This window comes from Semicossyphus pulcher, unplaced genomic scaffold (assembly GCF_022749685.1).
Source record: "Semicossyphus pulcher isolate SPU_LCO1_2020_fin unplaced genomic scaffold, fSemPul1.0.p SCAF_10, whole genome shotgun sequence".
Taxonomy (NCBI): domain Eukaryota; kingdom Metazoa; phylum Chordata; class Actinopteri; order Labriformes; family Labridae; genus Semicossyphus; species Semicossyphus pulcher.
The window spans coordinates 13,065,425-13,088,994 of NW_027211604.1; the positions used below are offsets into that span (position 1 = coordinate 13,065,425).

The 23,570-nt window shown below is 41.0% G+C and overlaps 3 protein-coding genes across 6 annotated transcripts in view; 1 reads left to right on the forward strand and 2 right to left on the reverse strand.

Annotated features, from left to right (window-relative positions):
- Positions 1–6,517, forward strand: part of mtus2a (microtubule associated tumor suppressor candidate 2a) — a 48,946-nt gene extending 42,429 nt beyond the window's left edge. Inside the window, exons 9-16 of one of the 2 annotated variants that reach the window (XM_069677782.1) lie at positions 1,093–1,159; positions 1,635–1,849; positions 1,954–2,059; positions 2,160–2,233; positions 2,324–2,422; positions 2,644–2,763; positions 2,909–3,009; positions 3,248–6,517. In XM_069677782.1, the coding sequence (XP_069533883.1) occupies positions 1,093–1,159; positions 1,635–1,849; positions 1,954–2,059; positions 2,160–2,233; positions 2,324–2,422; positions 2,644–2,763; positions 2,909–3,009; positions 3,248–3,680 (1,215 nt within the window). In that variant the 3' untranslated portion in view covers positions 3,681–6,517. The remainder of the gene's footprint in view (positions 1–1,092; positions 1,160–1,634; positions 1,850–1,953; positions 2,060–2,159; positions 2,234–2,323; positions 2,423–2,643; positions 2,764–2,908; positions 3,010–3,247) is intronic. The other variant, XM_069677791.1, reaches the window with a different exon arrangement.
- A 642-nt stretch (positions 6,518–7,159) lies between these two features.
- stoml3b (stomatin (EPB72)-like 3b) lies at positions 7,160–12,124 on the reverse strand. Its single transcript, XM_069671575.1, has 8 exons — positions 12,023–12,124; positions 11,506–11,516; positions 9,195–9,286; positions 9,001–9,073; positions 8,826–8,908; positions 8,530–8,733; positions 7,870–8,004; positions 7,160–7,781 (listed from the first exon to the last, which is right to left on the reverse strand). The coding sequence occupies exons 1-8, from the start codon at positions 12,085–12,087 to the stop codon at positions 7,593–7,595; spliced, it is 852 nt and encodes a 283-aa protein (XP_069527676.1). The 5' UTR covers positions 12,088–12,124; the 3' UTR covers positions 7,160–7,592.
- A 2,631-nt stretch (positions 12,125–14,755) lies between these two features.
- On the reverse strand, positions 14,756–23,299 carry proser1 (proline and serine rich 1). Of its 3 annotated transcripts, none has more exons than XM_069677913.1 (12): positions 22,742–23,299; positions 22,595–22,660; positions 22,108–22,176; positions 21,813–21,907; positions 21,557–21,674; positions 21,255–21,365; positions 20,482–20,583; positions 19,875–19,953; positions 19,585–19,677; positions 17,156–18,506; positions 15,920–16,064; positions 14,756–15,832 (listed from the first exon to the last, which is right to left on the reverse strand). In XM_069677913.1, exons 1-12 carry the CDS (start codon positions 22,784–22,786, stop codon positions 15,707–15,709), a joined length of 2,400 nt encoding a protein of 799 aa, XP_069534014.1. In that variant the 5' UTR covers positions 22,787–23,299; the 3' UTR covers positions 14,756–15,706. The 3 variants fall into 3 exon arrangements, with proteins under 3 accessions (XP_069534014.1, XP_069534023.1, XP_069534031.1); XM_069677922.1 differs by having other exon boundaries at positions 21,581–21,674; positions 22,742–23,298; XM_069677930.1 differs by lacking the exon at positions 19,585–19,677.
- Positions 23,300–23,570: the final 271 nt, after the last annotated feature.

The following is a 23,570-nucleotide window of genomic DNA, read 5'->3' on the forward strand; positions in this document are numbered from 1 at the left end:
TCCAACCTCTAATTCATTAGCACTAGATTCTCTGTCTAAATACTCTTTCTGGATTGCATAAAACACATGCACAGACACATGTCAACTCAGGAATACATGCAAGATTCATCTCTTTGAGATGAGATTCAGAGCACAGCCCAAAAGCAGCCAGATGAGCAGGAGCGATTGCGACCGTGGGAAGGTTCCTCCAGAGTTCAGTGTGTCACAGAGCCGGTTTCATCCAGCTCTCTGTGTCTGATGGAGTGATTTAGCCTCTGAGGTGCAATAGCTGTAATAGCGCTGACTGTCTAGGGACTGTCTGACTTCTTTATGGTCACTGTCTGAGTGCTGCAATCACTGTGTGTCCCACAGTGCAGATATTGAAGGCAGGAATGGTATAAGTGAGGGCCTATTTGAGAAGGTTTGAGCTCCCTCTGGTGGCAACAATCAGTAACAACAAGTAGCTACTTTATGCAGGTTAAATTAGTATTAACGATCTTCACAGGACTTTTTCTAAACAGTACATCTCCAGATATTATTATCCTCCGTTTTTGTATTTCTTTTTTTCGGCTAAGAGTGGTTGGCTTTTAGGGTTGTTACATAAAGGGATCATTGAGCTGGATGAAAAAGAGGGCATACAGGCTAAAGGCATTAACAACTGGCATATGGTCTGTTCTTTTTAAACATGCTAGCACGTGAGTCTAAAAGTATGTCAAATAAATATATTTGGTAAATGACAAAGAGAAGTAGACTTTTCCATCTGCCTTAGCTGTATAATGACCATGATATTCCTTAGCTGAACTTTGTGTTTCCGGCTAATTAGCAAACTAATTAGCAAACGTTGACATGCTAATGAACATGGTTAGCATTACCTGCCAAACGTCAACATAGATAGCATTTTTGTTGCTTTGCGGACGTTGGCGTGCTGTTGTTAGCATTTAGCTCAGAGCACATGTCCTTAGTGTAACCCTCACAGAGAAGCTAGCATGGATGTAGGTTCTTAGATTTGCTAAAAAAAAAAAAAAATTGTACCTAGCTAGTACACCTGTACTCTATTAAATTGTATAAATGGTACTTGGGTATTTAATTATGTCAAAATGTTGTTTATTTCAGAATAAAACTACAGAGGAAAATCAAAGGAAATTGTCTTTGGAGATACAGAAGATCAGAGAGGAAATGGGTGAGTGAACTAACATTTGACAAAACAAATTGACATTTAAATTATTTAGCTAACAGACATGGCGTTATCACAAGAGTAGTCATAATAGGTGGCACAGGTGTTACTAATTTCAATAACGATGGCTCTGTTCTTTTCAGGTATCACAGTAAGCTACATGAGAAAGTGAGCTAGCTTGCACAGTAGCAGGACTTTGAAGCTTTTAGACATTATTATTTACATAGCGGCTGTTTTTCCTGTGATACTTCACGTGTGATGTGCAAAATGTCTGTTTATGCTGCGTTACAGAGTAAAATTAAAAATACAAATAATTCCACATAATTTACTCTTAGATGTAATTTGTTTTAAAAATTGTATCTCGATAAAATAAGAGTGAAATAACGCTGACTCCAGTTTGCATAATAGAAAATGTACGACAAAACAGTGTTCTGCACTCTAATAAAGTTCAAACATAAGATAAACTGAATTTCATACGCAGCATCCAACTCAGCGCGATGGGAGAGACTGCATCGGGAGAAGACGGCGCTGGAGGTGGCGTTTGAACGAGAGCTTCAGGAGCTGCAGCTACAGCAGGAGGCCGAGCTGGCTGCTGTGGAGGAGGGGCTCAGGAAGTGTCACTCAGCAGAGGAGGAACATCTGAAGGCAGAGCATCGCTCAGAGATGGAGGAGCTGAGGACTCAGCAGCAGGAACAGGTGAGAGAAAGGCATCATGGGAGGTGATGAGATCTGATCTTTCATATGATATCTGATCAGTGGTTAAAGGTTTGTTTTCGTGTGTGTGTTTGCTTGTGTGATAGGTGGAGGAGATGTCAGTCCACCACCAGGCGGCCATTCAGGAGCTCAGAGACATGCATAACATCACCATGGCAACACTGCACGAGGAGCACGCCCGTACCATGAGAGGTATGATTTAAGGCCTCATTTAAAAAACACAGCATGGCACCAATGCTCCACAAACACACATAAAATGTCTTTCATGACCTGTTTCTGGATCTGTGTGTAGACCTGAGAAAAGCTCATGAGCAACAGAAGATGCTTCTAGAAGAGGATTTTGAGAAACTCAGGCTGTCTCTACAGGTATGTTTCTATTGAAAAGATACATAACTGAATACTCTTTGGTGATGCACATTACTTAGGAGCTGTATAATATTGTGTTTGCGTCTGCAGGATCAAGTGGACACGCTCACATTTCAAAACCAGAGTCTGAGGGAAAAAGCCAAACGCTTTGAGGAGGCTTTGAGGAGGAGTACAGACGAGCAGATAGTTGTGAGTTTACCTCAAGAATAACAGACACTGTAAAGTAGCCTTACATGACTGCATGGATATCTCAAGTAAATACAAACTCTGAGTAACCTTGAATATTCATGATATCTAAATATGATATTATTCAACCTGTAAAATGTGTACTTACTGGCTTTCTAAACCGCCATCAACCACTTAGTATCTATCAGTATTTTTGTGTTAATGTGCACATGTGTCTCTGTCAGGATGCTCTGGCTCCGTACCAGCACATCGAGCAAGATCTGAAGAGCTTGAAGGAGGTTGTGGAAATGAAGAACCAGCAGATTCACCAGCAAGAGAAGAAGATCTCTGATCTGGAGAAAGTGGTAGGCTCAAATAGGCCATCTCAACCTCACAGGCAAACCGCCACCACAGAAAAATAAACAAATGCACACTGGTTTTGATTATAACATGATGGTCAGTATGTTTGGTGAATGAAAGATTGTGCTGTGGTTGTATTTTACTTTTGAGCAGGCCCAGAAGAACGTGTTTCTAGAGGAGAGGGTCCAGGTTCTGCAGCAGCAGAATGAAGATATGAAGGCTCGTATTCAAATGAACCTCGCCCTGTCCAGGTAAGACACAATCAATCATCATCATTATAAAAATATATGCAGATAGCATTTATAGTAAAACAATGTCCTTATTACACTCACTGATCATGTAGTATGCATTTTAGGTTCAGTTTCATCCTTCTTTTTCTTCGATGTGGACAAGCATTTTTAATAAATATATTTTGGAAAATAAAATAATATGTGACTTCTTATGCTAAGTTTAGCATCCCCTGTGCTGTTCTCTCTCTGTGCCCTGCAGGCAACTGTCCGAGGAGAACGCCAACCTCCATGAGTCCGTCGAGAAGGAGAGCACCGAGAAGAAGCGTCTGAGTCGCAACAACGAGGAGCTCCTGTGGCGTCTCCAGACCAGCCCCCTCATGTCCCCCTCCTCCTCCCCTCTGCATCGCTCCTTCTCCACCTCCCCCGTCCCCTCGTCCCCGTTCTTCTCCTCCTCACCTGTAGCAGGGTGCGACTCCCCCACTCACTGCCACGGCTGCGTCCAGCAGGCTCAGTACTGCTCCCCCTCCCACAGAGCCTCAGCCGCCAATCAGAATCTCTCCCCAGGTCCGGCCACGCCCACTCACATGGCAGCAAGCAATCAGAATTACTCGCCTGGCCCGGCCACACCCACACACAGAGTGTCAGCCAATCGCTGTAACTCAGCCGCTTGTGTCAGCTCTTTGCAGAGATAAACACATCTCTTTTTTTTCGGCCAAATCTTTTATGTCTTTTATTTTCTCCTCCTTTTTTGAATGTGAATGGATATGAGGTACATGTTGGGGAAAAACAAAGGCAGGTCTTTGTCCTATTTCCCGACTAGTATTAAAACAAAGTAAAGTAGACTGTACATACTGTATGATAGAGACACAGATAGTGTCGACATGTAGTGAAACTTCCCTGCATGTGTAGTCATGAGTCCCACACAGACAGAAACAGTACAGATGGAAAGTAGCACACTGGTCGATGTGTTAAAACACGGTCATGTCCTTGATAGAATAAGCTATATTCTGTCTCATTCGAGTTTTTCTTATTTCATTCTGTGTTTCAGCTTAAAAAAAATATCCCAAAACAAAGCGCCTTATACTCCTGCCGTCTCACCAGCAGAGAACAACCAACATTTTATGTCATTAAGGACTTTCGATACAGAATTGGTTTGTAAATCAAAGTTTTTCTCCTCAATTTTGTAATTAGTTCAACACTGCTAGTTTCACTTGTGTGGGACAGCCCTATACCTGGAACCCCAGCCATCTTACCTGCAAAACACAGAGAACTCAATGTACAAAACCTTACCAGGTCTTCCTACGGCAATCTCACCACATGAGCAACACCCTCCACTTTCGGGATCCCTCAGGTCAACTTGCAAAAACTACGTCTGCCATTTTGTATTTACCTCAGCGGGAATGTGCAGTCTGTTGTGTCTCTACTTCAACAACAACAACAACACAAACACACAGCTACCAGGGAACTCAAAGCTAAGGGGGAAACCCGACACAGGAATCTCTGTTTTAAATGTCGTGCATTTTAATTCAAATGTGATGTTTATATCTCATTTATTTCTTACATGTATTTTGCTACTGAAGCAAGCATGTACTGTGAAGGTCTTCCAGTCTTAATGTGAAACTTATTATTGCTGTGATCTGTCTATTTATTGAGCTTGAGGCGTGAAGGAGATGAGCGGTGTTTGTAACTATGAAAATATCACCTAATGGGACACAAGTGGAATATGTGATGTACCCCGGGAGAAATCGCACGTACGTATGTGGTGTTCAGGGGACCGTCTTATTATATGATATGGATCTATAAGCTATGTAGGTTAAAAAAAATACAGGTTAACCCTCTGTTTACCTTTCTAAGCCTGTGTTAACCTCTTCATAACCTCTTATTTATCTAAATGGCACTTTCTTTAAGTGTCATGTTCAAACTTTTACACTGAATTCTCAGTGTATACAAATATAATGTTCAGGGAATTATTTTCTAAATTTAGATTAGAAATGCTTTCAACTTTCTTTTTATAGCTTCTCTACAGAACATTATACACTCTCAAGATATTTCCCGAGATAATTTTCCTCTAATGTCAAATACAACAGAGCGCCTAGCTAACTTAAAAATGATTATTATTTTATAGCGTACAGATTCTCATAGCTGCTGCCTCCTGTTCTGTACTCCACTGACTTACCCTCAGGGTCGTGACCTTTCACCTGGCTTTCAACAAGTACAAAACTACAGTGTAATCTCAGTGATTAGCTCACACATTAAACAATGCTAACGTTGTTCATGCTACACATGAAAATAAGCAGTTGTATATAAGAAAGGCCGGTGAGAAGGGAGGCGGTTGCAGCAACATAAAGGGAGCAGAGTTAGTGAGTAGTGTAATATTATTGAAGTGAAGTAGATGCATGAGGGGGGAAGGGGGGGTTAGGGTCTTAATATTCAGTGCCCCTGGTCACTTTTTCTCTTGATTTACCAGCATGTAAAGGAGGACGTTTCTAGGTTGCCAGTTTTTTCCAGTAATAGACTTTTAATTGCGATACCAGCACTTTTGATGGTCGTGAAACAAGTTAAAAAAAAAGATTCTTTCACAGATCTTCAAACATTTTTTGTACGACACGAACACAGGGTTAAAAGCTCTTAAGCGAAAGAATGTCAAGTACAGCGTAGGAATTTGAGAGCTGTGTCTCGATTCTCACTTATTTTATACCGACACTGATGATTTTGAGAATGTCTTTGCATAACGATTCAATTGTAAGAATATACCAGTCAGAAAGTCACTGTGTTTTCAAACGTCACTGAAAGGTCACTAATATACGTGCAAAAAACTACAGTCTACAAGGATGCAACTAAAATGATTGTTTACAAGAGTTAAATTAATATTACACCTTTGAATGGACTGGTATTGTAATGACCCGTCAATGTGTCCTGTGGACATCTGTGTCTCACTATGCGCTGAATGTCAAAAACGTAATGACTGCATTTTATACAAGTCATTCATGTGATTTTGTTTGATATAAAAGGACCTCTCGTCTGAACACTATGTAGCAGCCATTGAACATGTAGCACTTGGTTTAGCCTCCCCACAAAAACACACAATTCATTCGCAAATTGAAGCGTCCATGTCGATATCTAAATGCTGTCGTAGCAAACGTTTCCATGGCTTGTCAACTTTCAGCACTACAATCTGATTTTGTGGAGGTAAGCTGTCCAATTACCCCGTTTGGATTTGGTCCAGAGACAAAGTTTACTGAATTTGTTTGTTCTGGCACTGATTGTACGTTTGAATGTAAATACATTTACAACATGAGTTGTGTCTTAGTGCACCAAAAGAAGTAATAGAAGCATGTTTTTTCCGTCTTTGCTGTTTTCTTCTCGCTCTCCCTTTTCTCTTCTCTGTCACCTCTCCGCATCTGTGATGGTCAAATGTAAGTGTAGCGTAGGAGGCCTAGAGGAATGAGGAATGAGATAGTTCAACATGTAATGTAAACATGGTATGTTGATATTTGTACTTTTTGGGGAGAATACAGTATTAAAAATATTCAAGAAAAGTCATGTGGTGTTCATGATTCAATTAGGGATAAATTTGTGTGTTTAGATACAAGTGAGTCGTTAACTGCATACTGTAGATATTCGGGGTTAGTCTTGATCACAAGCTTCATTTAATTTTTGAAAAGCCTTAAAGCCCCCCTCCAGTGAAAACCAAGTGTTTAACCTTGTGAACATCTCCATGTGGTGTTCTTCATGTGCTACAAGACATATCAGGGACAACATCAGCAGTCATCTCCATGGCTGGGCCTGTCTGCTTTTAAACTGCAGTGTACCAAGGACAGGCTGAACAACACGTTTTCAGATTAGCAGGTTTGTGATGTCACAAACCTAAGGAGCCAATACCGATAATAGACAGGTTGACGCTATGCATATCATTATGTGTAACCTATGGCGACCACTTCCGCGATGCGCGAGCAAGCTGTAACCGTCATCGTAATTTTTGCAAACTCACTACTGACTGCTAACATTAATGTTACTACTACTAATTACTACATTTCAAGCTAGCTAAGTTTTAACAAGTTGCAAGTAAGCAGAGCATTTTATATGTCTTAACACATGACTGGAGCTGGTCTTTAATAGTGTAGTGTAGATGTCATTTGTAATATCTTATCAAACTTTTTCTTGTCCTTTCACCAAACAGTGTGTGTATAAGTTTATTTTTGTAAGAAAACCGTTCAAAGAAGACAAAGAAAACACGTCAAAATCAGGGAATCATGATTCAAGACTGGACGCTGCATAACTGGGAATAAAACATTTTAAACATTTTAATCTATCAAAGTATGCAACTGATCAACAAAACATCATATAATGTCATGAATGCGCCCCAATAATTACATAATTTTTTACAGTATATCAGTTTCATTACACAGTTTTTCAAAGACATGCTGGCTACTAATTTAATCCAAAGCACATTGCTTAGCAGGCCTCATCACAGCTTGTCTAGAGAAACCACAGAGCTGTTTCTATAATCATTCTGAAGAAATGTCAACCACACATCAACTGTAATATCTTCCCATGTTTCACCACTCATCATCAGGACTTTAGACAATCATCAAACTGAGGGATCACTTCTTCATGAAGTGAGACAGGACGTCCATGGGCAGCGGGAAGATGATGGTGGAGTTCTTCTCTGCTGCGATGGTGTTCAGAGTCTGCAGGTAGCGCAGCTGCAGGGCTGACGGGGACTCCGCGATCACCAGGGACGCCTCCTTCAGGGCACGAGATGCATTCATCTCACCCTCTGCTGCAATCACCTGCACGTGGATGAAGATAGAGAGGTTAGGATAGCTCACAATAATTAACCTAAAAGTAGCCTGTATTGTCGGTGTGACAAGTCCTGACCTTGGCTCTGGCCTCTCGTGCAGCCTCTGCTTCAGCAGCCATGGCTCTCTGCAGCTGATGCGGCAGCTTCACGTCTTTAATCTCCACACGCTCCACCTTGATGCCCCAGTTGTCTGTGGCTTCATCCAGGCTGGACTGGGAACGACAAAAATACGAAGAGCTTACAACTGTAGCTTACTATGTAATAAAGAGAGTTCAGTCATGGAGTCATGTACGATCTGGTGCTTCCTGGTGTTATTGTTGAGTTTGTTTTGATCTGTCACCTGGCATTGCAAATTAGCTTAGGCTATAAATACTGTAGTTTACATCCTACATACTTGTCACTATATGGTCTTTGTTGTGGAGTTGGATTGACTATTACACACAAAAATTAAGCTGTGTATTGGATATGCAAATTCACAGAAACCAAGCCGACCACACAGCTTGCAAAGGATGTGGTGTGCTCTTTGGTTCACATACATTGTGATGTCTCAGGGTAGAGATGCACGCCTAAAATTTTCCACAGCTATAACGTTTTAAAAGAAATCACAGTGATGTAGAAAAGTTAAAAGCCAACAGCTAGATATTCTAGCTCCAAACAAAGACCATTAACAGATCATTTATTTTCAGGTTATTGCGTTCATGTGTGAAATATGCTCAAATCACAAAGGTTTTAGATACCTGCATGCTGTGAGCGATGCCCTCCCGGTCAGACAGCAGCTCAGCCAGGTTCTTGGTCCCCAGCACATTTCTGAGGGTGGTTTGGGCGAGCAGGCGGGTGGAGAAGTCAGCGTTAGACACGTTGGCCACGGAGGCAATGGGGTCACTGACCCGGAAGTACACCACTCCATCCACACACACTGTAACTGAGTCTTTGGTCAGGATCTAGGAAAGAAATGGGAGACAGTTTTTGTGTTTGTCACAGATTTTTAAGAATTGTTTTGGTGCGTTTGTGTTTTTGTTTGTGCAGACTCTACCTCTTGTGGTGGGATGTCAAATGAAACTGTTCGCAGATCCACTTTCACGAAAGAATCAGTGCACGGCAAAATGAAGAAAATGCCTGAAGAGAAACAACAAAATCAAGATCTTTTTAGGATTAACATCCCTAATCCAGTTTGCCAATAAAGAAATATACATCGTCAGTGTTCCTACCTGGTCCTTTAGCCTTCCTGTCTGTGATTCGGCCCAGTCTGAAGATGACAGCGCGCTCATACTCCTGAACAATCTGCAACACAGGCAGGAAGACCACAGCACAAGCTCAGTTCACATTCAAATTTGCAGCAAAGGAAATTGCGGTTTCTGCTCTTTGAGACTTTGTGCTCATTTTTTTGGTTTATTCCACTTACCTTCAGACAAAACCAGATGGTGAGGGGGAAAAGGATCATTGAGAAGATGCCAGAGAGTATGACTATGAACCAACCGATGCATCCCAAAGACCCTGTCCGCTCAGCTGGAGAGAGACAGAGACAGAGGTAACTGTTACTTAATGCTTGATATGTTTTTAACCCCCTAAACAAATATGAAACCTCCTTGTCATAGCAAAGTGAGAGATGTTGCACAAAGAAGAAACAAGATCTTACTGACAGGGACACAATGGGGGGAAAAAAACACCTTGAACACCTGCGATTTTGTTTAAGGTCTAACACAAACCACAGCGTCATGATAAAGGCCTTTTAGTAATTAAAAACGACAGTGCCTTGGGGTTTTCTTGTAATGTGATGTCACCCTTTCTAAAGCGTGACTCAAACTGACCCAATCTGAATCCAGGAAGTGCTCCTTTCCTTCCCTTTTATCAGTTTAAAATGAATTTTGATACCTATTAAGCCTCACCTTTGCTGCGTCACGCCAAAGATTAAAAGACCCTCGGGTCCACCCTGTCATTACACACCTATGCGAAGCAAAAATGTGACACTGGCATGATATCCTCTACGCATTGGTAGGTCTATTACATAATTTTGGCATTAAACTGGGCTGAACAGACAGGGGACCTTAACAAAAATTGCACACAATGCCTTGGTAAATAAAGGTTTGTCTTAAATATAGTAGTTAGTATTGTAATCTGAATCACAACAGCTCACAATAAGTCTGTTTACATGCAGGGAAGCCTTCATACACTCAAACAGTAGAATATTGACACATGCAACAGGATCCCTGGTTTACTGCTTCGGTGATAAAAGAAGTCGTTAAGTAAGGCTGTCGTAAATTGCCATAGTTTCCAGCTCAAATGACGGTATTTAAGTCTTTATATGTGCGTGTGTTTCACAACAAAGACATTAGATATCAATCTGGTCACAGTGTTTAAAGACAGGACAGTTTTCCTCTACACACCAAGCCAATAATACTATCCTGTTGTCCTTCTTACTGTAACTGTAAGTTTTAATATAACACTGGGTTGCTCAGCGTTAACTATGAACTTGATATATGTAATTAAAGATACCTTCGGGATGTGGGTAAAGCAAGAGCACGGGGGAAACTTCTGCTATGATTCACGGTATACCTTTAATGACCGACCAGACCGTGGGAAAACTGAACACTCAGCACAACTGTGAACAAATATTACTTTGCCAATCTCAATTATCAGCAACCCTTACAGGCAGAGTGCACCACGCCAAACAGTCACCCTTCAGAACAAGAGGAGCAGAATACCATGTAGATATAAATGCTTACCCTCAAATTAAATTATGTAAATGATCCTAATTACCTAAGAAAGGGAAATCTACAACATAAACCTTTACAAAACAAATCTCATCTTACATTACTATCACTGCAAATACCTTAAAGGGGGGGTACTGTGCTGTTTCACAGTTTAAGACATATGTTACAATGTTGATGTTTAGACTAAACGTGGGTGAACTTTCACATCTGTAGGTAAAAGTATGTTGGAGTAATCCCCAGGCTTCTCAGCTCGGTCTGCAGGCTGCTGTGAATGCCAGTTTTTTTCACACGCTGCACTTTGTGACGTCACAAAGGTTTCTTAAAGGGACAGAGCTGACTGAGTCGTTTCAGGCAGAGGGCCTGCACAGAGCACCGGTGTGAGAAAAATGAGTTTATTTAGCTGTAAATAACGCTAAGCTACTCCACAGGTATCACAGAGTCATAATATAGTATTATTGTTATGCTTTTAGGCACAGTCTCTTTTGCATCTAACCCACATACACTTTATATAATACATTTCGCTTATATATGAGTTGGTATTTTTGTATTACTCTTATTTTGTACAGTAATTTTGGAGCAATCTGGCACTAGAATTTAGGAATAAATAAAGCTCTATCTTATCTTATTTAAGAGGACAATACTTCAATTTGCATAGACCCTCAACTGTATGGCCCCCTGACTAATCTGTTTATAATAACAACTAAAAAGAGTGACATTATTCTGTCTTTGTAGGTCATACCACAGGAAATGCTTGTTTCCTGTTGTCAAACTATGGATAATTCACTGTTACACAACCTGAAAGTTGCTGAGATCTATGGCAGTTACTGGAATGGTCTTCTTCATGTTGCTTAAGACTTCATAAGAATTGTAGTATCATAATCATAGATGACACTCTTAGGCTTCATTATAGCTGTATTTTTTTAATTAGATAGGTTTAAAATATAGCTTCATATAGGCAGATGAAAGTGGATGCATGCAAATGTGTACACAGCCGTGTGACACCTGATCCTGTGCTGTCATCATCACAAAGACCTGGGAAATTATTTTCTAAACAGGCCCTTGTGCGAAAAGTAATGACCATTTACAAACAAGCCAAAACCAACAGTGTAACACGATAGTTCCTTGTCCACCTGACTTCACAGAGCGTAGAGACAGGTACACATACAAATGAAGGGACGCACTTAGGCAAACACTCGCTGTCACATGCTTCTGGGACCCTTTATCTCAGTGCCATGTGATTTCTGTTGCTATGACTATGCAGTTCTACTTTGCCCCATAGCCTCCCGCTGCTTTCCACCTGCGCAGGTGAGCTCCCACTAATACGGCATACATAACACTGCTGCTCATAAAACAGGCAAGTTAAAAACACTGTCCATCCAGCTGAAAGTTCAGGGAAGAGCAAACAACCTCTTTGTTGATCTAAGGCTTTACCTTACTGTTTGTAATAGTTTACTTTTAACACAACCAGTTAAGTAACACAAGAAGTCAGGTGAAAAGCTAATAAAGAAAAAAGTGTTACTTACATATCAAGTCATCTTTGCCCTCTCTTCTCTTTGCGCTTTCCATATGGTGCTCCATTTCCATGCGCCGGTGAAAAGTGACTGGGGAAGTGTGTCGATAGAGTTTGTTGAGAGAGAAGTGAATCTAATAAGGAGGAAGTCACCCAGCCTTTTAAAGCTGTAAGTCTGCAATCTAACGCAGCGCAGGGAGCGTGTAGGTGTGGTTACGACTCTGAGTTAATCTTTAATGAAGCACATTTATTATGATGCAAACACGTAACCGGAAAATCTCACTTATTGTAATATATTTATAACTGATTGTTTAATGTGTAAGCCATGGAAAAACATTTGATGGTTTGCACAGTGAATCTTGAACACAATTAACATTAAAATAGATTAACAGGTGGTAGTTCTCTTTTGAAGAAATGTAGAACATAATGTCATTTTATTCCTAGTTTCACTTCCCATTAGAAAAGGGAACAGTTAAAAGGCCTGATGTTTGTGGTCATTCTGGTTGTCTTTACTTTACTTTTGTTTATACTTAATGATGTCTGCAGAAATGAGATAAAATAAAGAACAGATAGAGAGTTATTCTCAGCTTACTTTCCTACTTATTTTTTTAGCAGCAGATTTTATAAAATGTTTATTGTATACCATGGGTTCATTTTTATGATGGACTAAGCAATCAACAGTTCAGATAATCTAGATAAAGGTAAAGTGGAAATTTTTCCAGTGAGACCCAATAAGTTAGAAGTCTCATGACTTCCTGACCCATGACTGATAGAGTCAGCCATGTGTTGAGCAACATTATGGATCCTTGTGATAAGTACAGCGTAGTGCGAGGTGGATTGTAAAATGTGCTAACTGTGATTGTTAGTGTTACAATTGACACAATTTTCTTTATTGTGCAGTGTTTACATTATTTCCTAAAACATTGCTGCTTCTGATATTCACCTCAGAAACTCTCCCTCACACCCCTCTTTTCTCGGCTGGTAGGTTGTTCCAAACATCTTGGAGAACTAACCACAGATCTTCCATGGATGTAGGCTTCCTCAAATCTTGCTGTCTCTACATGTAATCAGACTTGATGATGTTGAGATCAGGGCTCTGTGGAGGCCATACCATCACTTCCAGGACTTCTTGTTCTTCTTTACGCTGAAGATAGTTCTTAATGACATTGGCTGTATGTTTGGGGTCGTTGCTGCAGAATAAGTTTGGGGCCAATCATACGCCTCCCTGAGGGTATTGCATGATGGATAAGTATCTGCCTGTCTTTCTCAGCATTGAGGACACCATTAATCCTGACCAAATCTCCAACTCCATTATTGTACTGCTCTCCAGCCCTTCGGCGAACAAACTGCCTTCTGCTGCAGCCAAATATTTCAAATTTTGACTCATCAGTCCAGAGCACCTGCTGCCATTTTTCTGCACCCCATGTTTCCGTGCATAGTTGAGTCACTTGGCCTTGTTTCTATGTCGGAGGTATGGCTCTTTGGCTGCAACTCTTTCATGAAGACCACTTCTGGCCAGACTTCTCCGGACAGTAGATGGGTGTACCTGGGTCCCACTGGTTTCTGCCAGTTCTGAGCTGATGGCACTGCTGGACATCTTCCGATTTCGAAGGGAAACAGGCTTGATGTGTTTCATCTGCTGCACTAAGTTTCCTTGGCTGACCACTGCGTCTACGATCCTCAACGTTGCCTGTTTGTTTGTGCTTCTTCAAAAGAGCTTGAACAGCACATCTTGAAACCCCAGTCTGCTTTGAAATCTTTGTCTGGGAGAGACCTTGCTGATGCAGTATCACTACCTTGTGTCTTGTTGCTGTGCTCAGTCTTGCCATGGTGTATGACCTGTGACATGAAACGGTCTTCCACAGCCTCACCTTGGTAGCAGAGTTTGGCTGTTCCTCACCCAGTTTTAAACCTCCTTCACAGCTGTTTCTGTTTCAGTTAATGACTGTGTTTCAACCTACATGTGAAATTGATGATCATTAGTAACTGTTTGGTATAATTGGTTGATCATACACCTGAGTATAATCCTAAAAAATCCCTCACTTTGTGCAAGTGTACCTATAGGAGCTGAAAGCAAAGGGTAGTAACAAGGGATAGACCGATTATCGGCCGGGCCGATTATCGCGTATAATATTATGCATATTGGCATTGGCCTTTTTAAAAAATTTTTTTTTTATTTATTAATTAATTAATTTTTTTAATCTGACGGCTGATAAGAGATCAATTTAAATGGGTTATTTTGGCTCTGATGCATATGCTTAAAGGCATTTAAACAAAGTTGAGTGTTGGAGGTTGTATTATTCAAAATTTTGACGCCAATATTTTCACTTTTACTGCAAATGAATATCGGCTTCAAATATCGGTTATCGGCCTCCTTGACTACTAATAATCGGTATCGGTATCGGCCCTGAAAAAACCATATCAGTCTATCTCTAGCAGTACCACCAAATATTGATTTGATTTAGATTTTTCTTTTGTTTGCTCACTTATCTTTTGTAAACTGATAAAAATATAGTATGTATATTTACCTGTAATTTCTGTATTTTGTTTTTCACTGTCTATATGCTTTTACTATCTTTGTCATTGTTTTTTTTATCATGCCTTTGAGTACCTTTTAAAGTGCTATACAAATGTAATTGTCTTATTATCATTATAATTATCATTATTATTATTATTATAATTTTCTTGACTTTCCTGACGGCCATGGCATCGCACAGAATACAAATACAGCCACAGTTTCAGCAACCAGCAGTTTACTGACAAAATAATAAAACAGGTGCAAATACAAAAAAGGGCAAAATAGACAAAACATCAAATGTAACAAACAAAAGGTCTAATTCATGAAAACAATAACTGAGTGTCCTGACAGCCACAGTAAATGAATTAAAATAACAGTTTTCACCATGTTGCAAAGCATCACTGAAGATTGCAGATATTTTAAATCTCATGTCAATAAAATGAATCAATCAAATGCTTCAAGTTGTTCTCAGCAACATCTGCAAACAGTCCACGGATCAAATGCTGTAATAACAGCACTAATAGCGAGGCGATCTCTCTTGTAAACATAAGAAATGTAAACTGCTGACAGCCGTGTGTGTGTGTGTGTGTGTGTGTGTGTGTGTTCACTGAAAGTAACACAAAATAACATTATGCAAGTTCTTCTGCACAACTCTCCAAGCACATTAAAATCATGGGGTGCTCACTTCAAAATATGACTTCAGTTCAACATACCGTGGGTGACCTAAATTTCATTTCATAATTCGGCGTAATCAGTCAGCATCATAAGCATGTCCTTACCCAGACATGGAACACTACAGGGGGACACTGGCAAGTCATTACATGATATCATGTACTGTTTTTAATTGTTCTATAATTCATGATTCACTAATAAATGTTGATCAACTTGATTAGTCACATTAAAACCATTCACAGTCTACTTGTAGAACCTAACAACTTTAACACCTGATATTTACAACTGTTCACTATGAATAATATAAGACATAAGCCATCTCTCCCGGGCACTATTTCAACTGTTTCATGATAGTGTTCTGTTATTTAGGCCGTAACGTACACATAACTAACACTCTCTAATCAGTCCGGTGCATTCAGGGTTCAAGGGCACATAGGAAAACTCCTAAACAGGAGGGCAAGGTGTAAGATAGGGGTTGACATGTACGTATACTCCATGTTGTTTCACTGCCAACCCAGCTTGGGGTGCAGGCCTGGTTGGAGGGGGAAGGGGTTTCCTGGGCCCGGAGGGTAGTTGGGAAAACTGTTGGGTTGAGGTTGAAAACTCTCCAAAGCAGATGTGGAATGAGCCTGTTACAAGACAAAGACAAGCAGTGAGGCTTTATCAAACTGACATTCAAATAGTCTTACTCTGCCACAGTGTGTGTGTGTCTCTACCTGCAGCAGGGCGGACTGCATGGTTTGGTTGTGGAGGCCACTGAGGGCAGCAGGGGAGGCGGAGGGAGAGAAGCCCGGTACTCCCGGAAAAGAGAGCAAGCCGGGGAACCCGCTGCTTCCTGGAGGCTGAAGTCCACTGCTCAACCTGAAACACACAAACATACAGTTCAATTATAATATAATGAACCATATCATTTTGTATCTACTGGATTTTACAATGGAAATACCTCTAACTGAGCTTAGAGACCTACTTTTGTACTTTAAACGATTCTACATTTCAGTCAAGGTGGCATCCTGTTAGCTTAGCTTAGTAAAAAGACTGGAATCAGAGAGTGTGGCTCTGTCCAACAGTAACAACATCTGCATGCTCGAACCTCTAAAGTTTAGTAGTTAAAACATTATATCTTATAGGTTTTATCCATACAAAACTAGAAGTTAAATATGTTAATTGGCTATTTTATTGGAGTTAATCTGCAAGAGTTTATCTCACCAATGCTTCAGGCAACCAGCAGAAACTCCAGGAATGTACAGCTCTCTTGTTCTTCTCTGCCTTGATCATAAATGTGTCCTAAAATGTCTAAAACTACTAACTAAAGTTTAACAGTATTATGTACTGAAATTTGGGTTTATATTTTATATTTGTATTCAAATGTATGAATGACAATCCCAAAATCTTGTCACGTAGAAGCAACAAAAGAGTATTAAGGTGATGTGTTTACTCCTCATGTACAAACATTTATGACTTGCTTGCTCATTTACTAGCACCTGCATGAAGGACACCGCCTGCCTCTTTAGTGCATGAAATGTCAACAGAAGTTGAGGTTTGTGGCTGTGCCACTAGTTAATTAACAAGATAACATGTGTAATATATGGCTGACAATTATGGGAGTTGGCAAGAGCCTCTTTGAGGCAACACAAAGTCTAGGCCTGACGCTCCAGGAGAGGTGCACAAGTGGACTTTGTGCTTTGTAGGTCAAGTGTTTCCACTTCACACATAAAACTTCAAGGTGGAAAATAGGTTGACGTGATTTATGATGCAATTTTTTTAACGTAAGTCACCTGATCAACTTAACCAGGAGCCAATTCTGAGGACAACTACAGGACCTACAGTCAAACTCAGTTGCTGTTATGGTCGTTTCAAGTAGATTAATATTAATAGTATTAGAAAATCAAAAAGAAATCATTCAGTCAGTTTAAATTAGATTATGTATACTGGGCGTTTAAAATCTCACATACCCAGGCTGGAAGTTGGAGCTGAACGCAGACGCGAAGCCTGGTAAAACTGGCGATGATGACGGCACTCCCGCTGCGGCGGCTGCTGCGGCTGCTGCTGCTGCCTGCAGTGGTGCAACCGATGCCACGGAAGACGGAGTGGCTCCTGGAAGTCCCATGAATGAAGACAACACGGGGCTCCCAGCACCGTGCCCGCCTGAAACCCCCAATCCTGGGAAGGCTGCGTGGCTCGTGCCAGGCGGTAGGCCTGGGAATATAGAGGAGGCGGAGGTGAGGCCTAGACCGAATGGAGATGCTGCACTTTGGGCAGCATTTGGAGCCAGGCCTGGGTAGATGGAGGTAGGGGCATGGTTTGAAATGCTGGTGGGAGGCATTGAGGGCATGGTGGCAGGAGGGAGGGAGGAGGTAAGTGAGGAAAAGGGGGAGAGGCCGGGATAATGCGAGGGGGACGGGCTGGAGGACAGAGCTTGGAGGCCTGGGATAGCAACAGGACTGGAGAGGGAGACTTGAGGAGAACCTGCAGGGTGTGTGAGACCAAAAGAACGTGCCAGTGCAGCCTGCGCAGAACCCTGGACCACCAGAGAGCTAACAGACGGTGTGCCAGAGCGAGAGGCGCCTTTGAAAGCAGAGGGCACAGGGCTGTTACTGCCACTGTTGCTTCCCGCATTGTGTCTGTTCATGGCTGCAACCATGGCGGCCTGTACCTGTGCAACATGAGCCGGAGAGGGTTTGGGGCTGTGGCCTGGGGTGGAACAGCTTGGAATAGATGGATTGGATGATCCAGGAGTGAGAGATTGTGGTCCAGAGGGGGTGTAACTTCGGATCACTGATCCAGAGGGGTTACCTGCTTGTGGGTGCATGCCAGGGTGTGAGGATCCTGAGTGGTGGTCCGCAGACTGAGAATAAACCCTCTGCTGAGTCGAAATCATGGAGTTCGTCTGAGATAAGGGGTCTGGGCCACCGCGGGAGGTAGCAGGAGTGCCTGGTCGGGATACACCATGGAAGGGGGAAGAGGAGAAGCCCCCGCTACCGGGGACAGGAGTTCCACAAGGGGTATTTGAAGGGGTGTGGGCTTTGATGACAGAGGAGGGTGTAGGCGTAGCATGGCCGCTGGGGGTCTGCGGTCCAGCTTTGATCACAGACGGGGAAGGAGCAGGGGAGGGAGAGTGGGCGTTAGGGTTGTGAGAGGGCACCATGCCAGGGAAAACTGGGGTGATGGGGGTGGTGGGAGTCAGCTGAGCAGGAGAGGCCTGGGGCGGGACAGGGGTAGAAGGCGTGGATCCATGAGGGATGAGGAGGGGCCCGCTGTTGACTCCAGGTGTGGTGATGTGTGGATTGCCGGGTTTGGCGTAACCTGGAGGCAGAGAAGGATGAGGATTACTACAAGCTGACAAGGTGTTGATAAAGAAAAGCCTCAAATACAGTAAAATAGTCCGAATGGTTACATTAAATAATTGATTTCTTAGTAAAACTATTGCAGAAGACACAATCTCCTCATAACTAAATAAGGCAGGAATATTCAGAGAGCAACCCCTTCAGCATCTTATTACAAATTCCAACAATTTCCTATTTTGGAAAATGTCGTCTTCTTGCCTTTAGGGAAACTTCGGACTGATAACCTCAGATAAACTTTCTTTTTTAATTTTATCTCAACACGACTTTTTACTTAAATTTAACTTGAAATAAATGTGTTCTTACATCTCCCCAAAGGCCCTAAATTATGTATTTCAACAGTGAAAAATGATGAGAAAAAGCATAAAAAAATAATAAGTTATCCAAAGCGATGCATGTTAAATGCCAGCTGAGAAAAATGATTCCAGAAAGAAAAAGATTGATGATATTAGTTGGAAGCTATTCACAGTCCAGGCAGCTGAAATCCTCTCCTCACAGATCATCACTTCTACACTGACTGACCAGAAAACAGAAGTAGCTGCAAATTGTATTGTGCTCCAATACAATGAAGCCTTTCAAAAACATGGCATTTTTGACTTCTGTTTATGTTGTGTGTTCATATTTGTCTTTGGTGATTTATCGGACTGTATTTCTCCAGAATTTTCTTCATTTGTCAACTTTATTTACATTATGTGGAGGACAAATAGTGTATTACATCAAATCTAACAGAAATGTGGGCGCATTTAATGTAATTCAATCTAATATAAAACACTCCTCTAAAAAATGAGCACCGAAATAGAGCGACACTCTTCACTCAGTTCTAAGTTATGAAACACACAGCTGTCGTATCGGACTGCATTGAAATATACTTTTCTGGTCACTCAGTGTAACTCATCGTCCTCAGCAGAAGTAAGAAGCACATTCTTCATCCTGATAAAGGCTTAAGAAGCGCAGGTAAGCAGCATGCCAGGTAGTTAGGCAGCAAGCTTCAAAGAGTGTCTATTTGCCATGTCTCACACGCCCGCACACTCGAATCATACCTGCTACTTTGTGGGTGGAGCTGTAGGGGGGAGGGGGCACGTGGGCTGTTATAACCCCTCCCACAGAAACAAGGCCTGCGTTGTTGTACGCACCTGAGTAGCAGTTGCAAATATTAACAGTGTCCACCACACACACAGAGGGAACAATCGCACACACACATTATTAACTATACCTCAACCAATCCCAGATGGCAGGAAATAATATATAATTATTGACAAGTTGTATACAGTGTAGATTTACTGTACAGTGTTAGGAGAGGTGCTGTAGGGGTAAAGGTGTTGTGTCTTACTTGGTGCGATGGTTGCATGGGGTCTGCACGGTGGTATAGGGTAGGGCACAGGCCGATGAGGGTTGTAGGATGAAGGAAACTTTAACAAGAGAAGAAGGAAAAAAAACATTTAGCTGATCAGCCAGTTCTGTCGAATATAATGCAAATAAACAGTGATATAAGAGAACAGACACACCATTGACATGACTGTTCTCTATAGTCATTTAAAAGCCAAAAAAATATACGTTTTTTTTATAACACTCCCACAGGTGCATGTTCGAATACCAGCAGACAATGAGGACAAGAAGTTAAATATCTTTCATAAACTCTCCACTCACTAGAACATTTGGATTATATAGAAACAGTGGTCATTAATGCATCTCACTCAAATACTCTATGTTTCCATTACTCTGCTTACGCCCACTATGGCACGAGTCCATTCAGGACTCTCACAGTGGTAAATCATTAGCTTATACAACATGGCTTAACATGTAGGTTAAAGTTCTGATAATATGCAAGCGATATAATTAGCCATGTGAGGCTTCGTCACTCAGTCATGAGACTTCTCTGGCAAATTGCTACCGTTGCATTATTCCAGTGTTTGATTCCATGGGATTCTGGTGCTTACTGGTTTGAATGGTCCAGTTATCCGAGAAGCGATTCCTTTCCCATCCATGCTATTAGAAGGGTCCTCTTTCTTTTCTCCTTCTTTCTTTACTGGAGGGATTCCCTGTGGTTATTGACAAAATAAACATATTTAACTGGCCAGGCTTGTTTTCAGCAGACAAAAGAAAAGAAAAACAACAGAAAAACCTCAAGGGGCTGAAACCTATTTGCCACTTTTTTTTAAAAATATCTAGTTCAATTAAAATCACAAGAAAAAAATTGGGTTTTTTTTGTTGTATATCTTTTCTAATTCTGTCAATTACAAAAAAAAAATAGAGTACTGTTTTCAATTCTAAATCTAAACATTTTTAAACACTTTCTCCCCTCTAAGTCCCCTGTTGTATTTTGTAAACAGACAGTGATCCTGAGCTTTATTCTGTTCAACAATATGATGAGACAGGCCAAATTATGGGGGCCTACATACATACCTGAACATTATAAAATCATCATCTTTATTTCTATTATTATGTGTTGGTGGTAGTGAGCTTGTGTGTACAATTCTTAACATTTTTATTTATCTATTAAGATTATTTTTTTGGCTTTTTGCCTTTATTTGATTTGACAGCTGAGGTGAGACAGTAAATGTTGGGAGTAGAGAATGGGGGAAGACATGCACCAAACGATCGGCAGAGTCGAACCTGCGATCAGTGCGTCGAGGACTGTAGCCTCTGTATAAGGGGCGCCTGCTATACCAACTGAGCCAAACCAGCACCCCAGAGCCGGGCATATACTTACAGGGAATGTGCCACTGACCAGGCTAGGTCGGCCTTTAGGATATGGATTTCCCGGAATCATACCACAGGAGGAGATCATGGCCACAGGAGCCTTGCAGCCAACTTTACACACCTGATGAGGAGAAGGTAGCATCATTTCAGAAACTGTATTTGTTTGCTAGATAATAATTAGAGATGTCAAAGGTAATGCTTTAACATATGCAGACGTCCATCCACATCATCTCAGTAGGTGACAGCTGTTCCCTGGGACTTACAGGCTACCAAATGGACTTCACACACTTACATACAAATAACACCATTTACTTGAATTGGTAAAGGTGAACTAACTTGCTCCAATATTCTGCGGGCCCGCTTCTTCTCAGACAAGTGTATGCGAAACAGATCCTCCACAGGACGGTAATTTTGAGCATCTGAAATGTTCCTGTATAGAGACAGACATTAAATGTTAAACAAGTCACTAGTAGTCTAACAATTTTATTACTGACTGAACCAAAGAGGCTTATATAACAAAACAACTTTTGACTTACAGTGTTTACATGCATTTCCAGAATGTACTCACAAAGCTATCAGTTCCAGGACAATCAGTCTGTCCTTTGAAAAGGTGAAGCAGTTCAGGATGTTGGCAACTTTGGTTGTAGGGATTGCAACCATTTTCTAAAGGCAACAGATTAAGAAAACAGTTAAACTTATTAGTGACCAAAAGAAGTGGAATTTCAACACAAAACAATATTCTACAGTCTTACAGAATGTGTCTGTTGTAGTTGTTTTTAGCTAAATAGCAAAAGGATAAACATATTTACCAATAAAAACTATGAACTTGGGTTTCCCAATAACTTAAAACACCTGTTACTTACATGTTGCAGAGCTTTAACTGCTTTGATCTGTGGCTCTGCCCATGAGAAATACTTCAGTATCTCCATCACCTGCAGATGTTCAACAAAATGTTACAACTCACACTAACAAAATAGCTGCTGCCCTATTTTTTTGTTTGCATAAAAAGAACAACTATCAAGTACGTATCTATCCTCTGTACTCGATAGATCAAGCAAAGTTAACATTTCATTTACAGAGCGCGACAAAACGGCAACGCTTATGCCTTACATGTACAGAAAGATTACATTTTAAAAAGTTAAAGCACTGATTACAGGGCGAGTGATAAACAAGTAATATCATCATGTCCTAAAAGACATATGGATGCATTTAGGGACTGTATTTGTATTTCATGGTTATATAGCAGCTTTTTTACACGCACAAACTGTATCCTATCAACTGTAGCAGAATACAGTATGAGGTAAGTTGAAGGTAAACATTAACTGAAACTGCTGCTGCTCGGACAGTTACCTGCTCACTGGAGAAATACCCATGCACCTGCTCAATAGCTTTGATGCGCTGATCGGTCAGGACGCACTGAAACACAGAATAAAGAGTTACCAAACCCCGAGGTTTAAACAGTTCCGTAGAGACAATGTGGGATTGGACACTCCTTACCTTTCTTATCTCATCCAAAACGATATCAAATGATTTCTTATCCATGTTTACCGATACAAGTACACGTTCGCCTCTATGTCAATAAACAGTTATTACACTTCGCAACTGGTAAATACTACCAGTAATTACTTTTTACAATAACACAGATAAGGTCATTTAAGATAAAATAGATTCTGATCAGTTTAAATACTGAGTAACTTATCCCCCGTTACTTAATGAAATTCATACTGATGCAAAAGCATAATTCAAAGCTTTAAATAATCGCTGTAAAGTATAAGCTCCGTAGCAAAGCTGCATGATAAATTTCCGCCCGTGAACAATGACTTCCAAACAACAGAACCTGTATCTGCAGTGCAAAGCCTGTCTGCACCAGATTTGTCCGCAGCTAACAACAAGCTAGCCAGCTACAGCTACCTCAATTATGGGCAGAGCTCAATAAACATACAATAGAAAAAACAATATATGTGCATCAAATCATTCACAGTTGTTAAATCCAGTGCTAGAGATAATTACGACCGAGACTGGTTACTGCAAAATTCATAAAAAACATAAAAACAACGAGCTAGCAAAGATAGCAGCGCTTCCATTGACAGCTGGCGCTCGGAACGTCAACACCGTAAGGACCCTTCTGAGCTGCCTGTCAGAAAACATAAATGTAGTAAATTGTTAAAGACAACAATGTCAAATTTAACTTTGGTTGTATTATAAATACACAGAGTTGTTTTTTAGTAAATAATATTGTTAATTTAATTGGATTTAACTTTTATTATATTTTTAATGTTCCATTTTATCATTTATCTTCAGGCACTGTCAGGCCTACTTTGGACAT